The sequence below is a fragment of the Mastacembelus armatus genome, chromosome 17 (genome assembly GCF_900324485.2).
Source record: "Mastacembelus armatus chromosome 17, fMasArm1.2, whole genome shotgun sequence".
Lineage (NCBI taxonomy): Eukaryota > Metazoa > Chordata > Actinopteri > Synbranchiformes > Mastacembelidae > Mastacembelus > Mastacembelus armatus.
This window is the reverse complement of record NC_046649.1, coordinates 17,920,690-17,932,236: the sequence shown is the minus strand read 5'-3', so window position 1 is coordinate 17,932,236 and position 11,547 is coordinate 17,920,690. Positions and strand designations below refer to the sequence as shown.

Here is an 11,547-nt window from a genome sequence, read left to right as displayed (position 1 = left end):
TTGTTTAGAAATGTGTAATGGGAAGTGGGAAATGTTTTGAAGCTTGACATACTAGGGACTAAAATCAGGATATATTGGCCTTTGCTGCTTGGATTTTGATCTATATATATATATATACATAACTAAGAAAATAAATGATATACTGTATATTACACACACACATATACAGTGGTGTGAGAAAGTCTTGCCCCCTTCCTGATTTCTTATTTTTTTGCATGTTTGTCACACTTTATATTTGTTTGATCTGAAACATTAAATATTAGTCAAAGATAACACAAGTAAACTCATCATGCACTTTTTAAATGAAGGTTTTTATTATTAAAGGAAAACAAAATCCAAAACTACATGGCCCTGTGTGAAAAACCCAATAACTGGTTGGACCACCCTTAGCAGCAACAACTGCAATCAAGCATTTGCGATAACTTGCAATGAGTCTGTTACAGCGCTGTGGAGGAATTTTGGCCCACTCATCTTTGCAGAATTGTTGTAATTCAGGCACATTGGAGGGTTTTTGAGCGTGAACCTCCTTTTTAAGGTCATGCCACAGCATCTTAATTGGGTTCAGGTCAGGATTTTGACTAGGCCACTCCAAAGTCTTCATTTTGTTTTTCTTCAGCCATTCAGAGGTGGACTTGCTGGTGTGTTTTGGATCATTGCCCTGCTGCAGAACCCAAGTTCGCTTCAGCTAGAGGTCATGAACAGATTTTCTGGTAGACAGCAGAATTCATGGTTCCACTTATCACAGCAACTCTTCCAGGTCCTGAAGCAGCAGAACAATCCCAGACCATCACACTACCACCACCATATTTTACTGTTGGTATGTTCTTTTTCTGAAATGTGGCGTTACTTTTACACCAGACGTAATGGGACACACACCTTCCAAAAAGTTCAACTTTTGTCTTGTCAGTCCACAGAGTATTTTCCCAAAAGTCTTGGGGATCATCAAGATGTTTTCTAGCAAAACTGAGATGAGCCTTTATTTTCTTTTTGCTCAGCAGCGGTTTTTTTCGTCTTGGAACTCTGCCATGCAGACCATTTTTGCCTAGTCTCTTTCTTATGGTGGAGTCATGAACAGTGACCTTAACTGAAACAAGTGAGGCCTGCAGTTCTTTGGATGTTGTTGTGGGGTCTTTTGTGACCTCTTGGATGAGTTGTCGCTGCGCTCTTGGGGTAATTTTGGTCGGGCAGCCACTCCTGGGAAGGTTCTCCATTGTTCCATGTTTTCGCTATTTGTAGATAATGGCTCTCAGTGTTGTTCACTGCAGAACCAAAGCTTTAGAAATGGCTTTATAACCTTTTCCAGATTTATACATCTCAATTACTTTTTCCTCATTTGTTTTTGAATTACTTTGGATCGCAGCATGATGTGTAGCTTTTGAGGATCTTTTGGTCTACTTCATTTTGTCAGGTAGGTCCTATTTAAGTGATTTCTTGATTGCGAACAGATGTGGCAGTAATCAGGCCTGGGTGTGGCTAGAGGAATTGAACTCAGGTGTGATAAACCACAGTTATGTTTTAACGGGGGGGCACTTTTTCACACAGGACCATGTAGTTTTGGATTTTGTTTTCCCTTAATAATAAAAACCTTCATTTAAAAACTGCATGATGTGTTTACTTGTGTTATGTTTGACTAATATTTAAATTTGTTTGATGATCTGAAACAAAGTGTGACAAACATGCAAAAAATAAGAAATCAGGAAGGGGGTCAACACTTTATCACACCTATATATATATATATATATATATATAATTTATTTTCTTAGTTATGTATATTATCTCAAATTTCAAGGAAAATTACCAACACAGCAAATACAAATACAGCTTTGGTACACACAGGATGAGGATGAATGGCTGTGTTGAGACTTTTTCCTCTTCACAGTCACCAAATGCTTGCTCATATGGGATTTGTGGGGTTTCCATGTAAAGTGCCTTGAGATGATTTTATTGTGATTTGGCGCTATACAAATAAATTGAAAACTACTTCTGTATTCACGTGATGCAATGTTTAACATTGTTCCTGTGCTACCTGCAGTGGAGAAACGGCGCCGTGGCTCCACATCACCCTGCAGAAAGCAGAGGGAAGGGTAACCTGATATAATTAATGATTTAAAACAGAGGAGGATCTCAGAAAACATTGTATGTTAATTGCTCTTATGTTCTGTTTTATTTCATTCCTGAAGGGATTAATTAAGCAAATGCAGAATCCTACTTGGTGCCAATGGAATCCCTTAGTAAAAAAAAACTACTACACTACTAACACTACTTGGCACAGTCTGCATGTTGTGATTGTGAGTGATTTCTAGGATCAGGAAATGAATTTGCTTGTTTCACCCTCAGAAGGTAGCGACAAATTGCTCTGTGCTACTTCAATAGTAATATTGTAATGGTGGCACTTTGAATAATAATATGTTTGATTAAGAGACACTTGAGTTGATCTGCATGACCACCACTTCAGAAATACCTTCATGCTGAATGTACTTACAAGTAGAATAATGGAGGATCCGTGGTATAATAAAGTTATTAAAATGAGAGAGATACAATATGGAATTTAATCCAGCCAGATTTATAGGAGGAAGATCTCATGTCAGGAACTAATAATTAAAAGTCAAACCTGTGCGTCAGCAGTGGGAGAAGTATTATTATTACAACCAAAACAATAATGTAAAAATGCTCCATTACAAGTAAAGACCCTGCATTCAAAATGATACTTATGTAAAAATATACAAACTTTGAATTAAAAAAGTGAATTAAATATACCAGTGGTTAAAATCTGTATATACTAGTTTATTTTAATTGTTTTTACAAAAATGGAGTAGGTTGTTTGCTGATTACATAATCATGTTTCTCAAAACCAGGACAATGAGCAATGAGATATTTGGAAAACCCCAATAATAACCAGGGTACTAGTACGTAAACGCAGTCATTGCAATTCAATGTGATATACCTTTAAAGCAGTGCTTGTAACTGTGATTACATCAGAATTTACACAATTTCCTTTATTTTGCCTTCCTCGTGTTTATACACAGTTGGATCATAAGGGCCAAGTAATGATTACCCTTTGAAATAAGCAACAAAACAATATAATATAATAACTTACTGGATATACAAAACATAATTGTAATGTGGCTGCAAAATGAAAACTGCTGCAACCTGCTGATACACATCAGAGAGCAGAAAATTTGCTGATGGTGCACCCGAAACCGTCTGACACCTCAGAATCTGTTGTGTAGGTGTGTGACCTCGGACCACCACTTCAGCAAGCATGATTACCCCAAATCACAATGAGCAACAACTCAGGACATATTTCAATATCCCACATTGATTCCAGACAGGATGTATTGAAACGACTATGAAGTGTCTGCCCCCGGGGTGCACTTAGTACTAAGTCCAATAATGGTTAGACAGACTGTCGGCTAATGGAGAAGCTTATCATTGTGCTAGTCTGTTACTCAGTCTGTGAATACCAACAAACCCCCCATCCCCTTACCACCATCTACTCTACCTCATCCTTCATTTTTTTGCTTCATACCCCTAATGAGCAATCAGTGCAGGTCACATTATTGCACATATGAGATTAATTTACTCCCCACAGTACACACAGTGATGTTATTACAGGAAAATCAATGTGCCTCTTGTTGTTCTCTGGGTCTGGACAGGGTGTACGCACATCTGCTCTCATAATACAACTGCTGACCTTGCTGTCGGAGAGTGAGCCAGAGAGATGATGCGGTGAAACAGCCAACGGTGGTGTTTATCAAAGCCTTATCAAAGCTCTCCTCTTTCACAGACGGGTGACATCAGACTGTGGGTCAGTCACTCAGTCAGGGTGTACTCCAGCTGAAAAAAAAAAAAAACCCAGCATATGTAGACAGAGCACGATGACCTTTAAAGATTGAGATTTCAGACTTGTAATAGATGATGTTGTGGGTTCAGATTCAGAGTAGATGTTGCTAAGGGAATTCAACCTCCTAATGAAAAAATATTATGTATAATAAAAAAAATCTTTCCTAACCATCTCACACTCAGATTTTATGAACTCCCATCATCACCAAAGGCACAATGGAACGGCTGAATAACCTCCTGACCTTTTGCAGAGGATAGGTCCATAAAACAACAGGGGGAGGGGTGCAGTGGGAGATGAAACCATCCTTTTGCCCCGTGAGTTTGTCCTCTCTTAACCACTCGTTTTCTCTAACTTGATGGAAAGCCAGTGAGATAGACAAAGGAACTGCCATGTCAGTTCACGCCAGTGTCAAATAAAAAAAAAAAAAACTGGCCTACATGATCCAGTTTTAAGACCTTAATTGTTTGGTTTCTTTTTGTGTATTTAATACACAAAACACTTGGGCAAGATAAAAGAGGGCAGTGAGGATGGAATAAATAAGTTTTCATAAGTTTTTATGAAAACATCTGACAGTTGATTATTCAGTGTAAGAATAGTGAAAAGGCCCTTTATTATTCCCTGAACCCCAAGTTAGCATATTTGAACAGATGTTGTTGTTTGAGCACCAGTGAAAAATACACAGATAATGAGTTGAAACTAACAAATATTCGCATTTAGGAGAATTTTTTTTGTCATTTTTGTTTTTGAAAATTATTAAAAATGATACTGGTTGGTTGGTCAAAGGGGGACCAACTACAAATGTTTGCCCCAGAGCCCCCCAGGAGGTTCATCCGCCCATTTACCACGAGTCAAAGTGGCGCACACCACCAGGGCACCAAAACAACGACGTGCCCCGATGTAAAGTCCCGTATGACAGAGAAACATACGTGATAATACCAGTGAGAATCGGCTCATGCTGTTAGACCAAGTGTCATAACAGCAGCCGTCGCTGCAGACGAGAGACACCCCCGCATAGTTTCCGTCAGTCGGGTGACGTCTCCGCCTCTCAGCCCGTGTGCAGCGTGACGTTACGGGGCCGTAGTGGAGCCTCTGGCTGCGTCTTGTTGACGGTCCGCCAGGCTTTTCCAGTGTAGAGAAGACCCGAGGCGCGTGAGGACGACACAGACACGACGTCCAGGCAAGTGTTGGGGGAAAAAAGACGCAGCTTCTAAATGAACCTGGTGGTTTTAAATGTGTTTATTTGTTATGGCGGGTCTCGTTAACGTTTGAGTTGTAATTGTTCGGTCTTAGCCGACGGACGAGGAGAGGGGCCAAGCTAACCTGCTGCTGCCTGCTTCATGGCTCTCTCTCTGGGCTTAGCCTGCCGTAACGTTAGCGTCTTCGGTCCGCTCGGTTACCCTGTTTTATGGGTCACGGTGCCGGGCTCGGCTGCCGGTAACTACAGAGCACTGGGTCACCCTTCTCCTTCGCAGCGGACGCGGCTGTTTATCGCTGGGTGAGCCAAGACAAGTCACCGTTTTGTTATCGGTCCCACTGCTGAGGTGAACCAGCGTTGTGTCGAAGTCTGCTCCCCCCCATCGAACCAGTCGTCGTTTGGGATGATTAACCCACAATCTTACCCGAACCCCGGTCACTTATGTCCGCTACGCAAACCTGACGTTACCCTAAGCCCCAGCTCCAACCACGGAAGGGGCGCTGCGTGAAGTGTTTTAACGGGGGAGAAAACACTCTCTGATGGGGGTAGACTTCGACGCAAGACCCTGGGAGCTGGGATAGCCTGCTCGGTAACCCCCTATGTGGGTTAGACTGCTGTATAGCCGACTCTACCCGTGTGGCTAAACTAGCTAACCTTAGCGCAGAAAACGGCCAAGTTGTCTGTTTCTAATTTCCACACTAATGCGCATCTTTAAGCGCCTCCACTTCACGTTTGTGTGTATTTACGCTTAAAAATAAGGTCACACATAAATGCGTAAAACTAAATGTCCGTTTGGGTTTCTCGGACAAACAGCCTGTATGTATGTATGTATGTATGTGTGTGTGTACGTGTGTGTTTGACATACGGGGCCAGCTGCGGTTGTAAAACCCCAGCGTACCCGCACCAAATCGGCGTGTGCTCGACCGCAGTCCCTTCCCAGACCAGACTCTGGAGCAGACAGTGAATGTCATTATCAGCGCTGTCTGCATACCAGAGCCTCCGCGGCGAGCCAGCAGAGGAAGCGAGGTACAGTTTGCAGACTGGAGAGGAGGAGGGGGGTTTATACGCGGCGTCCTTGCAGCAAAGAGGGTATCAGAAGTGGAGGGGTGACATTAAGAAACATGTCTGATAGCAATTAATGTCTGATTTAGAAGAAATAGCAGTGCGCTGCTATCTGAAGCAATGCGACGTTTCGTTTTGCATAAAAAATAAACTGATCTGCGCGGTCCGAGTCCTTTAAAACCCCGAAGCTGCCTCGTCTTAACCCTCTACATGTACTGGTGACCGATCTGAATTTACAGTGTCTTTTAATCGGCCCACCGTGGTGATATTTGCTATTAAAACGCCACAAACATCAGCCCGTGTCGGAGTCGAGCTTGAGGTTTTCACGGTCAGTCACTGGATTGGATGTTGGATTTTTCTGAACCGGACAAATAACCCAATGTGCTTTTTTTTGTTTGTTTGTTTCAATTCAATGTCAATTCTAAATCCGATTCATTTCACATCTTTTGCATTTTCACCCTGGTGTGCGCTGAATCTGCCCTCTCTTGGTGTCATATTGCAGCAGTAGCCATAGTTTTAAATTGAGGATACCAAGTTGTTTATCTAAGACTCTCGGTTTAGTAATTGCGCTGTAAAGGCTGAGAGTAAAAAAGGGGGAAACGTCGCTTTCCACGCTGCTGCATATCAAGCTGTGAAAGGCCTGAGAGAGGGGACGACTGCTGTTACCGCTTTTATCAATTGTTTTTCATGGAGTTGATGGGGTCAGCGTGGGGTAAGCGGACCTAGGGGAACTCACAATATGTTTGGGAAGGGCACTTTCATTTGCAAAGCGAAATGTTTTTGACCATTGTGCATCAGCCTTACATTAACAATGTAAAGGGAGAGGGGCAGGGTGATGGGGGGTTTGGGCTGTCATGTCTGGTCAACTGGTTTTGCTTGTTGAAATTCTCACTTTGTGCTAGAAAGTTTGTTTCAAAACCTTGATGCAAATTTCCCCTGGGGTTCAATTACAAGGACTGAAAAAGCCTTGTTTGTGTGAAGTATGGTAATGGCCATTTGGTGTAGTGGTCCATGCAAACAGCCATTGACCTGTTCAGCCCCCAGTGGGGTCAGCAGTCATAAAACATTTAAACTCCTTGGGTATATTTCATGCTTCACAAGATTTTTTAATTAGATTATTTTCAGTTTGTGTATTCCTTTACAGGAAAGGCATTGATTAGCTTGGGTAGTGACTGATGGGTTTTGTCCGGCTCTAAATTCCTGTTTTTTTGTTTTTTAATGCTCAGGAGGTGGATCAGAACATAAGAAAACTTCAGTCACCATCATGCATGTGTCTAACTACCAGAAGATTTGTGCCATTTGAAAAGACCTAGGGAAGAAAAAAGCCTCAGGAATACAGAACTCAGAAACAGCAGAAACATCAATAACCCAGTGCTTAGACATGGCCAGCACTCAGACCAGTTTGAAAACCCCTTTCAAAGACTTGACCTCATTCAAGGGCAACATGAAACGGCTGTACAGGGAGCGACTGGAAGATGCACCCATCAAAAAGAGAGTAATGGCAGAGATCAACCTGAAGCGGCGCACCTTGGATTCCCTCCCAAAAACTCCCAAGGTGAAGAGGGAGCAGCCCGAGGATATGCACCCTGACTCGGACATGGATAGTGAGGGCCGAGCTGACCCACATGTGGTGGGCTGTGCTAAAGCCCTGGACCTGAGCCCTGGGCTCAAACACACATTGGCCCAGTTCACCCTCAGCAGCCAGAGCTCCCTAGGGGGACCTGCTGCCTTCTCAGCTCGCACCGGCCACGAGCATTCCTCAGCAGGCATGCCCCCCATGCCCTCCCCTCCTGTTCTGGGAGGAGGCCCTCTGCTGGTTCCCTGTGACAGCTCCACTGAACTAACCCATTCGTTGCTGGAAGGAGAGTCCATCTCCTGCTTTGTTGTTGGGGGAGAGAAGCGGCTCTGCCTCCCCCAGGTGCTCAATTCTGTGCTCCGCGACTTCTCGCTGCAGCAGATCAACACGGTGTGTGACGAGCTCTACGTCTACTGTTCACGTTGTGATGCCGAGCAGCTGCACATCCTCAAGGTGCTGGGCATTCTGCCATTCAACGCACCTTCCTGTGGCCTCATTACACTCACAGATGCACAAAGGTTGTGCAACGCTCTGCTGCGTCCTGGGGCAGCCTTGCCTGCTGACCCCAGCGGTAAGCTGTCGGCCCAGGGCCTGCTGAAGGAGAGTGAAGCCAGCTTCCAGGTGGAGCACCAGTGTCTGGGGAAGTGCCAGGGCCTCTTTGTGCCCCAGTTCTACACCCAGCCTGAGGCACCCTGCATTCAGTGTGTTGAGTGTCAATTGCTGTTTTCACCACAGAAGTTTGTCATGCATTCACACAAGTCACCTGACAAGAGGACCTGCCACTGGGGCTTTGATTCAGCTAAGTGGCCCTGCTACCTGCAGCTTGCCAGGAAGTACCAGGGCACACCTGAAGAGCCCAAGCTTAAACAGCTCCTCAACGAGGTCAAAGAGAAGTTTCATTACCAGCCCAAGAGGTCTCTAGACAAAGTAAGTGCACTTCTAAATGATACCTGTATTTGTGATGTTTGTTTGTTTGCATGCAATTCATCATCACTCTGCTAAGAAAGCTTATTAGGTTATTTCCCACTGGCTGGCTACTTGACCCTCCTTTTCCTCTGTAATGGCCCAGTCCCATTTTACTGTGTGTTCAGCAGTTTTGATCAGCCTGCCCTAGGGCTGGTGTTTTATTACACCAGCACTGACCTAATATGTTTGATGGAGTCTGAGACAGGTGGCGGCATCTGCCTGGCCAGGTCTACTCAGACAAGTTAGGCCAGCTGGTCACGGCTGAAGGAAGGGGAAGTGCATAATTTGTCCCCTCTGGTGACCTGGAGGTCAGTGGGAATGTCACTGAACAAAAGGCCAATATATGTGTCTAAATGCTCAAGAACACACTCCTGAATTATATGCCAGCAGTTACATGTTATTTATTTACCTGTTTAAAAAATAAAAAACAGGAATAACGTTTTGCATATTCCTACACAATTTGAGAAAATAGAGACTGAATCTGATGCAAACCAAAACTGAAGGAACTTGTCTGGTCAGAAATTATATTCCATCTGTTAGAGATTTTGTTATATATACTGTTATGTGTTGCCTAGCAACTTGGACAAAATACAGGGGCTTCCTGAAATAAGAAAATATCTTGATGTAATAATACAAGTCACATTTCCAAGGTTGGAACATAGACATCATTAGTGATCCTTTTAACTCCAGGCAAATATGAAAGTAAAATGTTTCATTGCATTACTGGTAATTACAAGTGAAAGCCAGTATGCACTGAGTCTTTTGATGTTTGCCAATTTTAGGTTATTCTTGCTGTGTTAAAGGTCAAGTCAATGCAATATCCAAAGCACAAGGGCAGCACGCTTATTGGAAAGTCAGCAATGAATGAGAGGGGGGAAAGCTCTCGGTTGTTTCCCTGCCATTGACTGCTTTATGTGTCATTACCTTTCTCTGACAGTGAACTGCACTTTTTGTATTGTTTTCTGAGTAGATGTGTGATTGTGTGTGTGTCTGTCTGGTGTGGTTTGGTTACACTCAAATCCAGCAGTTCAGATTGGAGAGAAAAAAGAGAAAGAAACAAGCACTGAAATGTTCAGGATTTAACTAAGAACAGAAGGGCTCTACCTACCTTCCACCCTGGCTGTCAGGATTTGCTAGTGACTGTTACAGTAGGAAGTTGGTAAAGTGATAGACTGTGAAGTAGAGCTGTGTGCAGGTTTAAAAGTGCACATTTCTGAAACGCACGACAAATAACTAATTGTTTTTGTACCTGAGATGCAGAGAAGGTGTTTTCTTTTTTTTTTCCCTTGTGTGTGAATGTGCCAGAAATAGTCTGCTGCCTTGTCTAGCATCCCCACTGCATTCCTTTCCCAGCCCAGTTGTCCTCCGTCTCGTCCTCTCGCTCTGTTTTTCGGTGTGCAGATGGAAGATGTAGACATTCTTTCTTAAAGATAGACTTTTTACCACCACAGTGGAAATACAAATGCTGTGTCTCGGCAGCAGACACAGACCACACATGTACAAAAACATATTCAATGTGGCTGATGAGTCCTACAATCTTTGTTGTTTTTTGTGTTGTTTTAAGTGTGAGACATTGCCAAACTCAGTGTGTGTGCGCATTGAGATACTAACTGGAGGCTAGTGTGACACATCTTTGTCCCTCTCTCTGTCTCACACTTTGCCACACTGTCTTGATCCTCTCTCTCACCACAGTTTCAGGTGTTGTCTTCTCTCTACGGGGGGAGTTTCACATTGCCGGTTATTTTTCTGTTCTATTTTTTGATGTTTGTTTGGCAATAGTGGTTAGATTCTACCTTGTGTTATTTGTGAAGGTGTTGCTTGATCAGAAATGTCGCTGAATTAATTGTGAAAGTTAATGTTTATGCAACAGCTACTTCTGCATAGGGCGAGATATACACAGTCACATATGAACAAATTCCTGGAAAAAGGGTTCCCCTGTGAACGTACAGGAAGCAGGTGGTTTTAGCTATAAAATAGTATGACAACCCCCACTTCTACAGAAAGACTGGAGTGAGAAAGGTCAGTGACCAAAGGTGATCTGACAGTGTCTCACTTCACTCAGTCTGGGGACGCAGGAGTTTCACTCTAAGTCACTCTCTGTGTGTGTATTTGTGTAATAAAATGTGTACAGGAAGTGAGGCAGACGGACATGTCTCTCACCCTGAACATCCTCCAGACTCTGTCCAGCCGCCTACCATTGTGAGTGTGTGAGTCATACTTTCTGTATCCCAGTGGATGTCGGTGGAAGGCCAGCCAGGCAGCTTAGAGTCACATATGCTTTTTGGAAAGATGGCTCGCCTTGGTGTGTTAGTCTAACCCCAGCTACAATCCCTTTTTCCAACAGCTCTTATTTACACACAGTGTCTGTACACATTTACTGCAGTTCATAGTTTTACCAGAGAGCTCTGGGACCTCTAGGGGAGAGGAGACACAAACAAGTGGAACCTTCTAGAAGTTTTTTTTTTTTTTTTTTTAAACCTACCTTCTCCATTGGCTGCTGGTCACATATTCTGTTAGGACTGTTTAGTTTGAGAAGGTGCAGTTAAACACTGCAGGACTTTCTCTCTGTAAACAGTGCTATGTGCCCTGAGGCACTGCTACCTTCCTACTGATAAATAGGGTTTGTGAGACACAATGCAGTTGGCAATAAGCTGAAATGTTGCCACAGAGTTAGTTAAGTATTTTACAGATAGTCAGTTTATTTTGGCTTTATAGTTTGTGACAGACTCTAGTAGTTTCTACTTAGACATGATTAGTATTTTTATTATTATTTTGATTTTTTTTTTTTTTTTTTTATTTTCTCACAGGCAAGAATTAAGAAGTTCAGATTGACGATCATCACTACCACATTGTGAAATATCAGTCACCTGAAGGGTCATTTTGTTTGGTTGGGCTGCGTTTACA

General features: G+C 43.1%; 1 protein-coding gene across 1 annotated transcript in view; it reads left to right on the top strand.

The window, feature by feature from the left end:
* Positions 1-7,330: 7,330 nt before the first annotated feature.
* Positions 7,331-11,547, top strand: part of skila (SKI-like proto-oncogene a) — a 28,787-nt gene continuing 24,570 nt past the window's right edge. The window contains exon 1 of the mRNA XM_026313760.1: positions 7,331-8,604. Within this exon, the coding sequence (XP_026169545.1) occupies positions 7,483-8,604 (1,122 nt within the window). The 5' untranslated portion in view covers positions 7,331-7,482. The remainder of the gene's footprint in view (positions 8,605-11,547) is intronic.